This window comes from Trichosurus vulpecula, chromosome 4 (assembly GCF_011100635.1).
Source record: "Trichosurus vulpecula isolate mTriVul1 chromosome 4, mTriVul1.pri, whole genome shotgun sequence".
Lineage (NCBI taxonomy): Eukaryota > Metazoa > Chordata > Mammalia > Diprotodontia > Phalangeridae > Trichosurus > Trichosurus vulpecula.
Genome location: NC_050576.1, coordinates 404,728,725 through 404,748,283, shown reverse-complemented (window position 1 = coordinate 404,748,283; position 19,559 = coordinate 404,728,725). Strand labels below are relative to the sequence as shown.

Here is a 19,559-nt window from a genome sequence, read left to right as displayed (position 1 = left end):
TTATATTTTCTCAGTTAAATATGAGACAAAATCTTTTCTAAGACTTTGGGAGATTTCAGGAGAGAGCAGAGGTTTGGAAGTTTCTGTAGAGAGTAGGATAATCAATTAGGTAGGAATAATTGTACCTTACCTGTTATAAATACATAAATGATACTGCTGAAAGAACTTTAGAAAACATTGCTAAATAATAATATTCGTCATGAAGAAACTGAAAACATTGGGGGTACAAGTGTTGTCTTCATCACTACTGATAATGAAAGGCAGAGGCTTCACCTGAGAAAGTCTGATTTGGAACGTGAATAAGTAAGACTAGAATGTAGATTATTAGATCACAGCTTAAAATTGAATCCTACTCAGAGATGTAATGCATTTAGCAAAGGATGATAGGAATGTGTTTTCCTGGTATCCTCTAAATCTAATCAAAATGTTTTATAGTTAAAAGGAAGGGAGAGGGAGAGGACTGCCTACCTATATCCCCTAAGCTAGATTCTATTTGAAGTGAGCAACTACAATTTAGGAAGAATAAACAACAGAGATGCACAGAAGTTAAGAGGAGAGAGTTTTAAAAAAAACGTACCAGCACTAAAACCCATGTCCTCAATCATCTACTCAAAAATGTACAAAGTATGTATACACAGGAAAAAACCTCGGGCTCCGGCTTCCCTCCTCGGGGGCGGGGCTTCCGGCAGCTGGAACGGGGGGCGGGGCCTGCGAGCCATGCCGGGCCTGGGGTCCCGGGCGGAAGGAGTCTGCGCATAGCCACCGCCGCCCCGGCCTGAGGAACGGACCCGATGGCCGGTCCCGCGTGCATCCCCAAGGTATCTCGGCTGCTGGGGGCCTTCAGCAACCCAAAACAGGTGACCCGAGGTTTTGCTGGTGGTGTGCAGACAATGACCTTAATCCCAGGAGATGGTACTGGACCAGAAATCTCAGCTTCCGTTATGAAGATTTTTGATGCGGCCAAAGCACCCGTTCAGTGGGAAGAGAGGAACATGTCTGCAATTAAAGGACCTGGAGGAAAGTGGATGATTCCTCCTGAAGCCAAAGAATCCATGGACAAAAACAAGACGGGACTGAAAGGCCCCTTAAAGACACCAATAGCAGCTGGACATCCTTCTGTGAATCTACTGCTTCGTAAAACTTTTGACCTTTATGCAAACGTGCGTCCATGTGTCTCCATTGAAGGCTACAAAAGCCCTTACACGGATGTAAATATTGTCACGATCCGGGAGAACACCGAAGGTGAATACAGCGGCATTGAGCATGTGATCGTCGATGGTGTCGTACAGAGTATCAAGCTCATCACCGAAGAAGCAAGCAACTGTATTGCCGAATTTGCCTTCAAGTACGCCAGGAACAATCACCATAGCAACATGACTGCTGCGCACAAAGCAAGTATCATGCGAATGTCAGATGGGCTTTTTCTCCAAAAGTGCAGGGAAGTTGCAGAAAATTGTAAAGATACTAAATTTAATGAGATGTACCTTGATACGGTATGTTTGAATGTGGTACAAGATCTATCCCAGTTTGATGTTCTTGTGATGCCAAACTTGTATGGGGACATCCTTAGTGATTTATGTGCTGGCCTGATAGGGGGTCTTGGTGTCACACTGAGTGGAAACGTTGGCGCTAATGGGATTGCAATCTTTGAATCCGTTCACGGAACAGCCCCAGACATTGCTGGGAAGGACATGGCCAATCCCACTGCCCTGCTTATGGGTGCTGTGATGATGCTTCGGCACATGCGGATGCATGACTACGCAGCGAAGATCGCAACGGCCTGCTTTGCGACAATTAAAGATGGAAAGAGTTTGACAAAAGATTTGGGAGGAAATGCCAAGTGCTCAGACTTCACGGATGAGATCTGCTGCCAAGTAAAAGACCTAGATTAAAGAAGGCTTCTCCTGTTAGGCACTGTATGAGGAGGGCAGAGTTTATAATCTCAAAGAGGATCATAAACATGTCTGAAACGTTCGGAACCGCCGGATATAAGAAACTCTCAAAGTAGAAGGCAGAAGAATCAAAACATTTATTTAGGCTCCACAGTAACCAACCCATGAACCAGCAACCCCATTTTGATATATTGATCAAAAGCTTCCAGGCCCAATAAGTACGCCTTGAAAGAGTAACCAGGAGGCTACAGAGAAGCATGATTGCGTAAAGCAAAATCATGTTTCCCCCTCTATGGTAATAAGATTACCCACTGGCCTGAAGTCTTTGTTCAGCTTTCTCCCGTAGGTCAGCTCTGCTACTGGCAGCTCCTGCTTCAGCTGTGGCTGTAACTGTAACTGTCGCTGTAACTGTCTCTGGCTCCAACCGGAAAAGGAAAAGAGGATCTTCAAGCTGTCCTCTCCCCTCTTATAGAGTTTTTGACATCATCAAGCACCGCCTGAACGACCAGGGCCGATTGGTTCTTGACTTGGCCCCTCCCCCTAGCGTAGCCGTTAACACCTCCCCTCAGCCAGCCCCATGACTCATCACACAGGAAGTTGTCTGCTTCCTGGAATGCTCTTTGGGCTTCCTGCCCCGGAAGAGCAAGCCACAGTGTCCAGAGGCTCAATGAGGTAAGCTGAGTCATTCAAAGAAAACAAAGGCCATTCTGGCTACACTCCACCCCTTGTTATAGGATACATAATCTAATCAGCCATGTATCCTAGAACATACATTGTGATCCAATTACAAAGGAAACTAAAACATATCATTCATTATAAAGCAAAACATATCATTTGGTGACATTCCTAAATATTGGTTTACGATTCAAATGTGATCCACCCCTAGGTCCCAGCAAGATAATCTCTTCAATCAATCATCCCCAAAATAATTATTAATAATTCAAATGTCCACCCCTAAATCCTTGTATCCATTACATAGGATCAATAATATCATAACAATAAAACAACACAGCAAGAATAACACAAAATAAGTAAACAGAACACTATCATCATTTCCACCCCCCTTGAACGATTGGGGCTCAAAATCTTGGGGTGAGGGGTGAAGGTCTCATTTTCCATAGCTTCTTCATGCTGAAATTGGATGTAGAGATGGCCCTGCCCCCAAAAAGTCCCATTCCAGAGGTCATTTCTTTAACGAGCTGGCAGGAATTCCAAGAATGCTACATGCTTAGGCAGTCACCGGAAAGTGCAGGGTGCTTAAGCCTGAAGGAAACAAAACTAGCAACAAGGTTAGCCAAAACAAAGGACAAAAAGAATAGACAAGTATGGACTATAATTCTTCAAATAAAATCATCTCAAGTTTGGTTGAGATTTCAGTTATGCAAAGATCCAACATCAGAGCCAAACTCAGGTGGGAAATGTTTCTTTTCAAAAGGAACATAATGAGGAAGCCAAGAGGATCCCACTCTAGATAGAGACTAAGATTGTCCTCCCAGCCTTTCCCCAAATGTACAAGTTTTCATCCGTTAATCACACAAAGTTACCTTTCCTCTGAGTGGCTTATGGCATTTACCAGCATCAGCCATACGTGTGGAGTCTGTGAATCTATTATTATAACCTATTCACGGTAAAATATATGGTTCAGGGGTACGATTTGGTAATTATTTTCCCCTGAATAGACAACTGTTACAGTGTTGTCCTTCCCATGGGCTATAACTTCTGCAGCCTTTGGAATATCATCTGGCTTCCGTTTTACCCATACCTTAGCTCCTGACTTTATTCTATCAATGGAGCAAGACCCTTTTGCCCCTCTAGTAGTTATTTTGGGAGGAGGGTCAGTTTTCACAAAGGGTATTTTTTCACAGGGGATAATAATGACTTGAACCATCCTATCATTTCTACAAAATTGTACAGGTTTTTTACCCATATTCTGGAGTGTCACAACAATTTCTTTTTGATAATTAGAATCTATCACTCCAGCCAATACATGTATTCCTTGAGCCGCTAATCCTGGTTTAGGTAATATCCGTCCAAGATGATTCTTGGGGATTCTCATACATACTCCAGTAGGGTTTTTCTTATCTCTTTCCTATTTAACCTAAAATTCTCTATACAATGTAAATCATATCCTGCTGAACCAGGTGTTCCTGGACTTGGTAGTGGGACATCTTCCCTCACAGTCCAAAATTCAATGTTTTGGATCTCACATGTTTGCTGTTCTCTGATCTGCAGATTTGGGGTCATCATTCTGGCTAGAGGTGTACTCCCCCCTAAGGGCCTATTATTCAAATTACGTAAGGCAATAGACAAATTATCCTTCCAATGTCGATATGAATTATTTGAGCTTAATTTTCTCAGCTGTTCTTTCAACAATCCATTCATTCTTTCAATTAGCCCAGATGCTTGTGGGTAATATGGAATATGATATATCCATTCTATATTATTCAACACACAATATCTTTTCACTTCTTTGCCCTTGAAATGTGACCCATTGTCACTTTGAATCTGCATTGGGGTTCCATAATATAAACTTACAATATCTAGAGTTTTACAGGTGTGTTTCTGAGTTGCGTCTTTATAAGGACAAGCCACTAGTACACCTGAATAGGTGTCAACACACGTACATACATATTTACATCCTTTATCCTGGGGTAGTGGGCCAATATAATCTATCTGCCAAATTTGGGCTGGAACTTTTCCCCTTGCTATTTCTCCAGTAACTATCCTAGGAAGAGTTCGTTCTTTTTCTAATTGGCATATACAACACTCCTCTGTTATTTGTTTTAACAACGCATGAGAAATACTGATACCTCGATCCTGTGCCCATCGATGGGTGGCCTGGACCCCTAAATGGCCAGCAGTCTGGTGGACCCATCTTGCTAAGGCTGGGTCATCAGTTGGAGTCGGAGTAGGGACAATACATTCAGTAGCAATCTTTGCTAGTCGATCCGCATGTGCATTGTACTCACGTTCTGGTGTGGTCAGGGTTGCATGAGCATCAACATGAAAAACTGACAGATCTGTAACCAAAGACATGTCCCATATATTTTCCCATAACTCTTTACCCCAAACTTGTTTGCCATGAATCTCCCAATTCTGATTCCTCCATATAGGCATCCACGTAGCTAATCCATTAGCTACCGCCCACGAGTCAGTAAATATATGACACTGTCCTCCTTTCTCTGCTCTGATGGCCTGATGCACTGCCATCAGTTCAGCATATTGGCTACTTCCACCTATCCCAGAACTTTCCAGAGTTCTCCTTGTACAGGGGTTATAGGCTACTGCTTTCCAATGTCTCTTCTGTCCTAAATATTTTGCTGTCCCATCAGTAAACCAAGCATGTTTCTTCTGTTCTTCATTTAGTCCGTCATATCCATTATTCCATTTCACTAAGGATGGTACCATCTGTTGCTTAGATTCAAGGGGCTTTTCATTGCTCTCAGTATCAATGTTCGCCACAGATTCATGTAGAGCAGAAACTCCATTTTTGCCTGCTCTGGACCTATTCTGAATATACCACTTCCATTTGATTATGCTTGCCTCTTGTGCATGTCCAATTCTGTGAGAAGCTGGGGTACTCATTACCCAAGTCATAATTGGAATTCCAGGCCTTAATACCACTTCATGACCCAGAGTTAGTTGCTCAGTTTCTACTAAAGCCCAATATGCAGCTAACAGCTGCTTCTCAAAAGGTGTATATTGCACTCCAGATGAGGGCAGTTTCCTTGACCAAAAGCCTAAAGGTACACTTCGGCTTTGTTGTTTTTGCCACAGACTCCAATTTGCATAGTCATCTTGTACAGTCACTTGTAACTCCACTGGCCCATTTTGCATAGGCCATAAGTCTAGAGCTAATTGAATAGCAGCCTTTGCTTCCTCAAAAGCTCTACTTTGTTCAAGTCCCCAGTCAAATTCATATTTCTTTCTGGTGACTTTATACAAGGGTTTTAAAATCTGTCCCAAATGTGGGATGTGGTGTCTCCAATAACCAAACAGCCCTATGAACTTTTGGGCCTCTTTCTTATTGGTAGGGGTGGGAAAATCCTGGATTTTTTGTCGAGCTTGTGGGAGAATTTCTCGCAGTCCTCTATTCCACTGTATCCCCAAGAATTTTACAGTTTGAGCTGGCCCTTGAACCTTTGCGGGGTTGATTTCCCATCCTTTGCTTTTCATATGGTCAATTAATAATGCTAAACTCTCCTCCACCTCCTTTATATTCTTTCCCTGTATCATGATGTCATCTATGTAATGTGTAAGCTGTACACCAGGTAACTTTAATTCATCCAAATGTTCAGCTACAGTCCTGTGGCAAATAGTTGGGCTATGAATATATCCTTGCGGCAGGCGTGTAAATGTATACTGTCGGCCTTGCCAAGTAAAAGCAAACTGGTTCCATTGCTTGGGGTCTATTGGGATCGTAAAGAAGGCATTGGCCAAATCAATAACTGCATACCAAGTCCCTTCATGTTTTTGTATTCTCTCTATTAAAGTAACCGTGTCTGGAACAGCAGCATACAAGGGAGGAGTCACTTTGTTCAGCTGTCTATAATCTACTGTCATCCTCCATGTCCCATCTGACTTTCGGACTGGCCAGACAGGGTTGTTCCATTGAGTAGTTGTAGGGACTAACACTCCTGCCTCAACACATTCTCTTATAGTGTTGGCAATTTCATCTTGCCCACCTGGCACACGATATTGCCTCAAAGTAATTACTTCAGAAGGTTCGGGCAAAGTGATTGGGTCCATCTTGATTTTCCCCACTAAGACTGCATTAATGCCTATTTTCCTCACAGCAAATTGGTATTTCCCTTCAGGTAAATTTAAGGTCATACCCTTCAAAATGTCTATTCCAATGATGTATTCAGGAATAGGCACAATAACCACACTATATTCTTTCTTGGGCAACTGTCCAATTTTCATCATCAATTTAACTTGTCTGGCTGATATTTCAGTCCCTCCTAGTCCTGTAATGGTAATAGGAGTTCCATGGCTGAATTTGTCTGGATTCCCATAGATAAGGGTGGCCTCGGCCCCAGTATCTATTAATGCCCTAGTTACTGTACTTGACCCATTTTTCCAATATATGGTCAAGTTAATGTGAGGTCTGCAATCCAGCTTACGTATTTCCTTAATTTGGGCTGGGGCCTGGCCTGTTCCCTAGTATTCCCTTTCATGTGATTCACTTGGGTATGAAGGTTCAACATCTGTAGCATTTGCAGGAGCAGTTCTGATTTCCCTATCTCTCCTGTTATCAAGGCCTTTATCTCTGTACATTCTATATAATTCATTGGTTGGAATTCCATCTATCATTTCAAAACCTACCCCTGCTCTCAATAAAGCAGTAAACATTTCTTTCCTTGTTACTCTCCTTTGGCGCCAAGTTTGCTGGTTATTCACCCTTCTCTCTCGAGGAGATCTATCCCTTCCCCAGTCACCTAAGTCATGTAACTGTAAAATCTTATTTATCACTGTTGTAAGACGGCTCCCTACTTCTCCAAGTAATAAATTCAAAATTAGTTGTTTATAAGCAGGGGGAGCTGTCCTAATTATTAAGTTCCTATGAGGCAGTTCCATTGGATCATTGTAATATTTGTCTGCAGTTCCTATCATAATGGCAGTCTTCATTACCTCCTCCTTTAGTCTCATGATACAATCTCTAAGTGAATACCAGGGTCTGTGCTCAGTGGGCCACATAGAATCAGTAGCATATCTCTTATTGCATCCCACAGCGGCTAATGCCAACAGAGTAGTCCTGGTATCACCATCTCCTTGCTGATGATGTTCCCTAAAAGCTTGTTGAACTAGAGGATCATGGCTGATACCTATGAATCTCATGCAGTCTGTCCTATCTACTGATATTCCACTGGCCCCTTGATCACTGAGTCTTACCATCCAAGATATCAATGGTTCTCCTATTCTTTGGCTGAATCTACTCAAAATATCTGTGACCTCTTGCGGTGAGAAATCTTCCTGAATTTCCCTTGTAACTGAATCTTCACCTCGGGTTTCTGTCTTCCTCCTTTGTATGGGTCGAGCCCTTGTCTGATCATTTAACCATCTCCTATTCTCTGTGTGAGGCACATCCTGAACCCCAGTAGTGTTTTGTGCCTCAGCCCCTAACATTGTCTCATTCTCTCCCCACTCACTTCCTCTGCCACCATGGCTAGGACGAAGCAGGCAGTCAGGCTCTTTCTGGGCTGGGTTGAAATGCACTCTGGGCTTTTTTGGTCTCCTGTTGCTCTTAGCCACATTAATAGAAAAGTTCTCATTTGAGTCAGTTTGGTCTCCTGCTATCTGAGATTCCCCTTCTTCCTGTGGGGTAGGAGTGCCCCCATGTCTTTCACTTAATCTCAATCTTTCGTATACTAGCCGGTAGGCTGATAACACTATCCAGCTTTGCCTAGATAGTGATGCCCCTGACTGAATCCCAACTTCTCGTAAACACTTTTCCAAATCCCTAGGATCTCCTCTCCGTAGCCTTGGTTCCCAGTTTTCACAGGGTCCAGCTTTTTTAGCCAATTCTTTTGCTAGGGAGGAATAAAATGGATCCTCCCATCCTGGGATATTCATCTCTTCCTCTGGAATTGTTCTGCTTCTAAATAGAGATCTTATACCTAGTGATCCCATCCTGGTCGCCAAATGTATGAGGAGGGCAGAGTTTATAATCTCAAAGAGGATCATAAACATGTCTGAAACGTTCGGAACCGCCGGATATAAGAAACTCTCAAAGTAGAAGGCAGAAGAATCAAAACATTTATTTAGGCTCCACAGTAACCAACCCATGAACCAGCAACCCCATTTTGATATATTGATCAAAAGCTTCCAGGCCCAATAAGTACGCCTTGAAAGAGTAACCAGGAGGCTACAGAGAAGCATGATTGCGTAAAGCAAAATCATGTTTCCCCCTCTATGGTAATAAGATTACCCACTGGCCTGAAGTCTTTGTTCAGCTTTCTCCCGTAGGTCAGCTCTGCTACTGGCAGCTCCTGCTTCAGCTGTGGCTGTAACTGTAACTGTCGCTGTAACTGTCGCTGTAACTGTCTCTGGCTCCAACCGGAAAAGGAAAAGAGGATCTTCAAGCTGTCCTCTCCCCTCTTATAGAGTTTTTGACATCATCAAGCACCGCCTGAACGACCAGGGCCGATTGGTTCTTGACTTGGCCCCTCCCCCTAGCGTAGCCGTTAACACCTCCCCTCAGCCAGCCCCATGACTCATCACACAGGAAGTTGTCTGCTTCCTGGAATGCTCTTTGGGCTTCCTGCCCCGGAAGAGCAAGCCACAGTGTCCAGAGGCTCAATGAGGTAAGCTGAGTCATTCAAAGAAAACAAAGGCCATTCTGGCTACAGGCACTTTGCGGCAGTCACTCCTAATGGACTTAATAGGGGAAAACCTATTGTAGACTATCTACCATCCATGTACATTGGGCTTGCATATTTCTTGACAGAGCAAACATTCTAAATCAGACGTTTTCTTAATACATTCTGTGCCCAGGGATGCAAGTAACCCTCTGGTGCCTGCTTCCAATGGACATTTTTCGATGCATTGTTTTATTTATTAAATGTCTCTCTCTGGTGAAAATGTTTTATATAGTGTAAGGACGGATTCCTGTCCTGTCATTTCCCATTATTAACCATTTTACACTTCAGTTAGAACAGCTTTTTTCCGCAACTGAAAGACTTGCTGTACATATCAAGATGCTTAATTAACAGGAGAAACAGCTAACTTTTTAAAGAAAAGCCCTATTTTCCTTGGAGCATGTAAAGTATAATGGGAGAAAAACCAGGATACTAACATAGCACAATTTGACATTCTTATAAAAATAAACCGGTATAAGAGGAATTTGCTCGGAGAGTCACATCAAAGAAGGTACAGAAGATACATTTTAAAGTTGTGTAGTGAGCTAAGAAATAAAGAGATTTGCTCTCCAAAAGATTTATTGTATGCATGAATAAAGATTGCAAACCTGAGATATATTTTTTAAAAAAAGCCAAAGTATGTATATACAAGGTAAATTTTAAAAGACTAATGCAAGGTGCCAATTTGACATTATCTGCCACTAAATATTGGTGGGATGAGACACATGGTGAAAGTATGTTTCTGAAATGATGTACCTTACTAAAAAGCTAAAGGATAATTAAAGAGGGATGGGCAGAGAGGGTACAGTTGAATATTAGGGAGGTATATTTATGTGAGGAAATTCAGAAATTATAGGACAAAGTATTCTTATGAAAATCAATAGAGGCAGGGACAGAAACAGTATTGTAACACATATAGACCTGGATAGGAGGAGAATCTAGACAAATTTAAAAAAAAAAACAACAGCTCAATAAAGAACCATGACATAGTATTGATGGGGACTTTTCATCATTTGAAATCTGTTACTGCTCTCTCTCTCTCTCTCTCTCTCTCTCTCTCTCTCTCTCTCTCTTTCTCTCTCTGTCACACACACACTCACACACACACATACTTCTCATTCTTTTCCTTCTCTCTTTCTTCAAGGCAAAATAATGATTTCCTCACTTACCTTTAGTAATAATTTTATCTTTCAAATAGTCAAGAAGGGAAATTTCTTTCTATAATTCCCAGTAAATAGGAAGAACTAACAAGGGAAACCTAGGAGGGAAATTAACATTGGATATGAAAATCTGTGATAGAGAAAGAGAGAAAGATTTAATAAAGCTTCTACTCTAGATTGGGGAAGAGTAGACTTCAAGGAATTCAAAGAAATAATAGATCAGATTCCATGTGTTAACTTTCTAGAGGGTATGTCAACCAGGAAGTAAAGTTTCTTAGAATCAAATTATGAAGACACAATCAAAACAATTGTGATAATGAGAAATTGAGGAGTTATCTAATGAGACTGGTTTATATTTTTTATGGTTTTTTTTTGAGGGGGAAGGCAGGGCAATTGGGGTTAAGTGACTTGCCCAAGGTCACACAGCTAGTAAGTGTGTCAAGTGTCTGAAGCAAGGTTTGAACTCAGGTCTTCCTGACTCCTGACTGGTTTAGATTTAACAACCAAGATTTGAAAAAGAAAAGCATGTACAGAATCTGAAAGCAAGGAACATGAAGATAAAAATGATGGCATTGTTCTATGTTAAAATTTTCAGTATTACTGAAGCTCAGAATGTGCTAAGATTGGGAAGAAACATAAAGATAATAAAAAGGTAATTTTAAAGCAATATTTGGAAAACGAGGTGGTTCAAAGATGAATTAGAATCATAGATTTAGGTGGCTTAGGCAATGACAATAAATGGTTACTAGAAGGCAAAAGTACTCAACTCAGGTTTGCTTTTTTTTTTTTAATTCTGTCAAGGAAAATGATTTTTTATTTTTATAAAAAAGGACTAATAGGACATTAAAAGGCTAATAGGATATTTATAACAAAAGATGACTGCTGTGATAATAAGAGAGTCCCTTTCTGCCACCGATGAATTCAAGTCACCAGGCCCAGATAAATTACATAGTTTCTTTGGGGTTAAATATTCAGATGGATCTACGATCTAATCAAAGTTCTCCTCAGTGGGTCCACTGAACATACTGGGAGCCTTCCTATTTTTTTTTTTTTTTACTATCATGAGGACATCAGTTCATCGCCCTCTCTTGCCACATGGTCAGTCCACTTTTTGTTTGTTTTTTTAGATCATACATTTGTTAGATCATTTTGTATTAAATAATTTTCTTCAATTACTGTTTTCTTGCTGTTATATTCCTTTTCTTTTTCCCTGCTCATCTAGATTTTATGTAGTTCTCTGCAGTCATTCTTCTAGTCTACAATAGCTGTTTGTAATTCCTAGTACACTGTTAAAACATAAAAAATTGGAAATATCTTTAAAATAGGTAGGCAAAAAGATATATATATATATATATTAAGTTATTGATCTATACATGTAATTCACATTGAATATGATCTTTGGGGGAAGGTCATATAATTTAAATAAATTAATAAATACTACGAGACTCTGGGGGCTATGCCATATCCAAACAAAATGTAGTTTAATGTGATCTCCACATTCAACAAATAGCAAATACACACAATGATACTAATTTGTCAATGTTTATTCTACATTTATGACTAGATCTGACAAGCAGAATTTCTTAAGACAAAAAGGAAAGGATATGTTTAAAGATTAAAGTTAAAAGGTCAATACTTTCAAAGATAATTAACTATCTATTTTTAGAAGCAAAGATATGTTTGTTTTATTTTGTTGTTGCTGTGTATCATATATTTTAACAAAACTATTGCTAATTCAAATCTTCTTTGTGCAAAAACCAAGGAACAGTCTGACCTTTCTTGAAGGATTTAGATTATGTTCTCATTTTCCCCTCTCTCCTGACTGTTCTCTTTCTACCTTCTCTCCCTCTTACTTTTCCCTCTCCTTCCCCTTCATCCCTTCCCTCTTTAATCCTCCCCCTTCTCTACTTTCTTCCTCTTCACAGAGAGCCATGAGAAAAGGAATTTTTAATGAAATCCTTAGGACAAGCTGCTAAACTATTTATGTAAATTAATGTGAGAATTTAATTAGTATACCTGTTCTCAAATGGTATGTTTTTTTAATTTGATATTAAAATTGGGAGAAAGCTTTTTTAACCTGTAGCCTAAGGGAAGACTTTTGGTTATCAACTGTAGCTGTGATCACTCTAGCTTTACTTTAAGAATATTATAACAATGACATATGAATATAATAGAATATTATTGTGCCAAGAGAAATGATGAAAGGGACAGCTTCTGAGGAAACTGGAAAGACTTCTATGAGCCCCACACAGCTCAAAACAGAACAAATTATACAGTATCAATAACTTTGTAGAATAAAAAAAAACCTCAAGTTTGAAAGACTGATGCAATGATAAGCCATGAGTCCAGAAGAATGAAGATGAAACATACCATTCAACTCCTACCAAAGAGATGATGAATTTAAAATACAGAGAGAGCCATATTTTCAGGAATGGCCAATATGGAAATCTGTTTTATTGGATTCTGCTTATAGGTGTTTTCTTTTTCTTTTCTTTGTGTTCAATGAGGAGTGCGGAGAGAAGCAGTGGGATGGATAGATTCTAAATGCATGAAAAATAAATATTTATAAAAGAATTTTATCACCATCTTCTTGAACTCTTTTTCTTAAAATTGAGCCTGTTATTCAGGGCTATAACAATTGTACCCCTTTAAGAATTAGGAAAACCACAAACATTACTTTCATGATGAGTAACTTTGATAGACTTGGCTCTTCTCAGCAATTCGAGGTTCAAAGACAGCTCCAAAGGACTCATCATGGAAAGAGCTATCTACATCCAGAGAAAGAATTATGGAGTTTGAATTCAGATTGAGGCAAACTATTTGCTCTCTCTTTTTTTTCTCTTCTTTTTTAGTTTTGTTTCTTTTTTCTCATGATTCCTTTCATTGGTCATAATTCTTCTTTACAACTTGACTATTGTGTACATAAGTTTAATGAGAAGGTATATGTAGAACATATATTGGATGCCATGCCATCTTGGTTAGGGGAGGAAGTGGGAGAAAATTTGGAATTCAAAAACTTGTGGAACTGAGTGTTGTAAATCAAAAATGAAAAAATAAAAAAAAGAATTAGGAAAACCTACATATAAAAACTACCGTTTTCTCAAAAATAAAATAAAATACAACAACCATCTTTTATTTTTATCTCTACTAAAAGTTCTACCTGACCTTTCATTCTAGATCAGATGGTGAAAGGCTAGTAAAATAACAACTCTAATAGTCCTTAGCAAACTAAAATGGACAGGTCATCTTAGCACCAACCTAACTGTATTCAGAAAGTATTATCACTAGACTTTTTCCACCAGATCAAAACTCTTTTGGCCCCTCCAACCTTCCCCCTACCCCTGCTCACTTCTCCCACTTCATTAAGTCCTCTGGGCTTAATGTGGTATTGTGGCTGAAATCTGGGTCAGTTGAAGATATACTCACTCAAGTGAGATTACATATTTTTAGAAGTATTAGGATTATTTTTTTCAATATCTTATATTAAGCACTGCAGATAAAAATTTCAGTAGCTTTTATTGATCTTTAATTTTGGGATAACAGTGAGAAAATTTTAAGGGAGTATCAAAGTTTCAAAGAAATAAGTTATTTCTTTGTAAGTTGTTTGGAACCTCTGAGACACTTTCCCAAAGGAACAATATTAGACATGGTGATAAGAGCCATAGGACAGTATCCAAATCTATTTTTAACCCAACAATATAGCTCAAATTTTATTATACTATAATGAAAAACAGTTTAGAAAAGAGGAAGAGTAACATACTGCTGTGAAAGTAGCAATTAAAAAAAAGAAAATAAAATTAAATGAACATTTGTGTGGAATGCTAATATGTCCTAAGGACACACAGTAAAGTTTGAACTGAATGCTTAGAAGAGAAGGCTTGCGAAGAAGAAGAAGAAGAAGAAGAAGAAGAAGAAGAAGAAGAAGAAGAAGAACCACAACAACAACAACAACAACAACAACAACAACAACAACAAAAACCAACAGAAGAAAAACTTGGGTTTCTTAGAAGACAGAAGGCAGAAACTTGCTATATATACAAAACTCCTCAAGGGGTAGAACCAAGCAGACAGAGTAAAGGCAGGGACTTTGAGTTTTCCCCCAAATCCTTCCAAATACCTTTAAAAATGAATCTAAACAAATTTTAGAGCAGCAGAACCCTAAAAAAGATGGAGTGAAACAAATTTCCAGCTCAAGACAACTTGGAAGGTTGACAGGAAAAATCTGTTGTAACAAGATGACGCAGGACAGCAGGCAGTGCCAGCACAAACCCAGCCCCAGCAAATCTGGAGAAGGCCTCAGAGGGATTGAATCAGTGGCACTGGTAGAGGTTTCCAGAACACCGATGCCAAAGACAACTTAGAAAGTCATCAGGAAATGTCTGTCACACCTGGGTGATAGTGGAGGGCAGTCCAGCACAGGCTATGCCAACATAGCCCCGGCCCCAGCAAACCAGGAGCAGGATCGTGGGAGCAGTGGCAGCAAGAGGAGCTATTTCCAGAGCTCTCAGCCTGCAGATGGTAATGGGGTTGAACAAACTGGTCAGAAGGAGATTACAGGGGTCTTTTTGCTATCTCTGAGGCAGGACTCTGTTGCTTTGCCCATACTCAGATCTAGGTTGCAGTCTTAGGGGACAGTCTCAGGATGAGGAAGAGCACTAACATAACAGAGGTTGTGGCTACAGTGGACAGGGGACCCTCAATCACAGTTTCAGGGAAGAAAAGAGTGCTTATGGTCACTCACAGACCAGAGCACAAGCCACGAGAGTAGTGAACACCTCTCCTTAGGTCATACCACCTTGGAAGAACTGAAAATTTACGGGTCCTTAGGAGTGTCTCCGAAAGCAGCAGCACAAAATCCCTGAAGCTTGGGACAGTTTGCCCTCCATTCTGGAAGCAGAGTTCTACTTTAACAAAGAGTTAAAAGTCAGCTAATAGGAGGGGAAATTGGGCAACCAACAGCAAAAAAAAAACTCTGGCTATAGAAAATTACTATGGTAATAAGGAAGATCAAAACATACACTCAGAAGAAAAGAAAGGTAAACCTATTACATCTAAAGAAAAGTCTGAATTGGTCTTAGGCTATGGAAGAAGAACTCAAAAAGCACTTTGAAAATCAAGTAAGAGAGGTAAAGGAAAAATTGGGAAAGAGAAGTGAGAGTGATACAAGAAAATAATGAAAAATGAGTCAACAGCTTGGTAAAAGATACACAAAAAAATACTGAATAGAATAAAACCTTAAAATAGTCTAGGTCAAATGTTAAAAGAGGTTGAAAAAGCCAGTGAGGAAAACAATGCCTTAAAAAGCAGAATTGGCCACAGTCAGGATAACACAAGATAGCAGCTTCTATATTAAAGGATCAGAGGGCTTGGAACATGATATTCTGGAGGGCAAAGGAGCTCGGATTACAACCAAGAACCACCTACTCAGCAAAACTGAGTATAATCCTTCAGGGAAAAAAATTGGATACTCAATGAGATAGAGCTCTTGATTCAGCCAAGAAAACTAAAGACAACAAAAAGTCCACTTTGCTTGCCATTATATTTGAAATGCAAGACTCATCAAAGGTACTTGATTACCTCAGCACTTTGAAAGAGAAAACAGTAAAAAAAAGTCCCACCATAATTACCATAGCAGGGATAAAAGGAGGGGATAATAAAAGAGAGGGCAGATTTGGAAGGAGTAGTTAAAAGCAAACACTTTTGAAAATCGACAGGGTCAATGGAGAAAATCGAATAAATTGGGGACTAGATCGAATGGAGGGAAATATAGTTAGTCTTTCACACCATGACTTTTATGGAAGTGTTTTGCATAATGATATATGTACAACCTATATTGAATTGCTTGCCTTATCAAGGAGTGTGAGTGGGGCGGGAAGAAGGGAGAGAATTTGGAACTCAAAGTCCTAAAAACAAATGTTAAAAATTGTTTTTACATGCAACCGGGAAATAAGATATACAGGCAATGGGGTATAGAAGTCTAACTGGTCATACAAGAAATGAAGGAGAAAGTGAGGAATGGGGAGGAGTAGGGTGAAAGAAGGGAGGGCAGACTGGGGAAAGGGGCAATCAGAATACATGCCATCTTGGGGTGGGGGGAAGGGTAGAGATGGAAATGAATGTTGAAAACTAAAAATAAATAAATTAATAAAAAAGAGACAAAAAAGCTTTTATAGTATAGGCAAAGAGGGAGGAGATGATGGAGAGTGAGTAAACTTTCCTCTTCCTCTCATCAGAATTTGCTCAAAGAGAGAACAATATTACACACTCAGTTGGGTATAGAAATCCATCTTACCCTACAGCAAAGTAGGAGGTGAAGGGGTCATAAAGGGGGGCAGTGATAGAAAGGAGGGCACATCGGGGGAAGGGGGTAGTCAGAAGTAAAACTCTTTTGAGGAGGGAAAGGGTGAAAGGAGAGAGAGGGAATACAATAAATGGGGGAATAGGATGAAGGGAAGTATAGTTATCAATATTAACTGTGAAAAAAAATTGAAGCAAGTTTCTCTGATAAAAGCCTCATTTCTGAAACATATAAAGAATTGAGTCAAATTTATAAAAATAAGAGCCATTCCCCAATTGATAAATACTTAAAAGATACCATCAGTTCTCAGGTGAAGTAATCAAAGCTATCAATAGCCATATTTAAAAAACATACCCTAACTCACTATTGGTTGGAGAAATGCAAATTAAAACAGCTCTGAGGTACTACCTCATACCTATTAGATTGGCTAATAGAACATAAAAGGTAAATGACAAATGTTGGAGGGGATTTGGGAAAAATGGGACATTAATGCACTGTTGGTGGCCTACTGAACTGATTCAATCATTCTGTGGAGCAATTTGGAACTCTGCCCAAAGGGCTATAAAGCCATGCATAACCTTTGACCTAACAATTCCAGATACAAGGTCTCTATCCAGAAAGAGGTAAAAACCAAAAAAGGAAAAGGACCTATATGTGCAAAGATATTTATACCAGCTTTTTTCGGGGGATAAAGATTTAGAAGTTTAGGGGAAGCCCATCAAATGGGAAAGGGCTGAACAAGTTGTGGTATGTGCTTTTGATGGAGTACTATTGTGCTATGAGGAAGCTCTCAGAAAAACCTGGAAAGTCTTTAACGGGCTGATGCAAAGTGAAATGTACTGTTTACAAAGTAAATGCAATATTTTAAGATGATCAGCTGTGAATGACAGCTATTCTCAGCAATATAACAATCCAAGACCACTCTGAAGGACTTATGATGAAAAATACTATCCATCCCCAGAGAAAGAACTGATGATGTCTGAATACAGATTGAAGCATTTTTAAACTTTCTTTATTTTTTTGTTTATGTCTTCTTTCACAACATAATTTTATGGATATGTTTTGCATGACTACATATGTATAACCTATATCAAATTGCTTGCCTTCTCAATGTGGGGGGGGTGAGGGGGTTGGGGTGGGAAGGGCGGAAGAGAGAGAATTTGGAACTCAAAGTTTTAAAAACAAATGTTAAAAACTCTTTTTACATGTCACTGGGGAAAAATAAAACACTGAATTTAAAAAATGCAGCTGCAAAGCTCCAGGAGCCTTGGTTACCAATGTAACCTTGGGAAAGGTACCTTTATGTCTCTGCACCCCTGTTTCCTTGTCTGTAAGATGAGACGGTCCAACAAGATCTCTGAAGTCTTTTTCCCCTTTAAATTTATGACCCAGTAATCTAAAGAATAAAACTTTTACAGAAAACAAACAACTCCTCAAAAGGGAGAGAAAGGAAGCGGCTGCCTGGGATTGTAGAAAGAATATGGATTTGGAGTGAAAGAACCTGGATTCAAATCCTACTTTTACTGTTTACTTGCTGTGCGGAAAGCTATTTAACTTTTCTGGGCTTCTGTTTCCTCATCTGGCTTGCATGTAGTGATCTTTAAAACACCATCAAAGTCTAAATCCTCAGAAATGCTGAGTAAAAGAGGAAACCAGATGGCACAGTAGATAGTGAACTCAACCTTGAGTTAGGAAGAACTGAATTCAAATATGGCTTTATACACGTAATAACTGTGTGACCCTGATCAAGTCACTTAACCTTTGTCTGACTTAACTCTCCTCCTCTGTAAAATAGGCCTAATAATAAAATCTACCTCTCGGGTTTATTGTAAAGGTAAAAATGAGATAATGTTTACAAAATGGTAGCTATTAATAAAAAAATATTTTGCCAGTCACCAAATGGCATTATGGTTCAAGGACACCTTACTTATAATCTGTAAAAGATGATGTTTAGTTTTGGGGGGAGAACAAAACTTGGGAAATACTAACAGGTTGTTCATATGTGCTATGTTTAATTTAAGTGAATTTGTAAAAGCAAGGTTCTAATATTAGATAAAAATGACAAGAATTTAATGATGGCACTGTTGTAAAAATGACCTTAAAATACTTTGTTTCATGATGTGATCCAAAGCTTAGAAAGCAAAAATAAGTATTTGAACAAATAAAGTGTCATTCTTTCTTTATGAACTGCTTTGTCAAATGAACTTTAGACAACATGAAAAGCTTGCACAGACCCATAAAAATTACAGCAACTGTGGTAAACAGAGGGAAGGGGCAGTGTGAGTAGTCAGGTCAGCAGGTTCAGAGGGCTAGAATATAAAACATATCCATTTTGTTATTGTTGTTTAAGAGTGGTGAATAATTACTTCATTTGCATGATACAAGGCAAAAAAGTGCCAAGTTTTTGATCTGCCCCAAAACACAAATGTTCTTAATACACACACTGATGTAAAAATCTTGAATTAATTCCAGGCTCCAAGAAGCTTCTCCCACCTTGACAAATTGTCTGTTAGCTAAACATGATTTAAGTGTAGCTCCATTACTGTCACAACTTGGGAGTCTATTAATGGAATGAATATCTTAGAGTGTCAAATACAAGTAAACAGTAAATGGTAAAAGGTGGCATAATTCCTCTGTTGATATATATCCTTTTCCAAATGACTGCATAATAATATTGAGGATGCTTCATCTTTCAAAGAACAGGATTTAAGAAAGCTAGTTGTTTTTCTACTTATTCAAAACAATTGTTGCTGAATAGAAAATATATTAGAAACAGCCACTTTCATGGCCATTACTCTAGGTCACCTCTTGACTCGACTATTCCAATAGCTTCCTAATTGGTCTGCCTGCT

The 19,559-nt window shown here is 39.3% G+C and overlaps 1 protein-coding gene across 1 annotated transcript; it reads left to right on the top strand.

Annotated features, from left to right (window-relative positions):
• The first annotated feature begins 791 nt into the window (after window positions 1-791).
• On the top strand, window positions 792-1,892 carry LOC118848740 (isocitrate dehydrogenase [NAD] subunit alpha, mitochondrial-like). The gene has a single exon (XM_036757755.1). The coding sequence runs from the start codon at window positions 792-794 to the stop codon at window positions 1,890-1,892; it is 1,101 nt and encodes a 366-aa protein (XP_036613650.1).
• Window positions 1,893-19,559: the final 17,667 nt, after the last annotated feature.

Bases quoted from the DNA above. Each gene is read 5' to 3' on its own strand.
- LOC118848740 (XM_036757755.1), top strand. From the start codon at position 792: ATGGCCGGTCCCGCGTGCATCCCCAAGGTATCTCGGCTGCTGGGGGCC.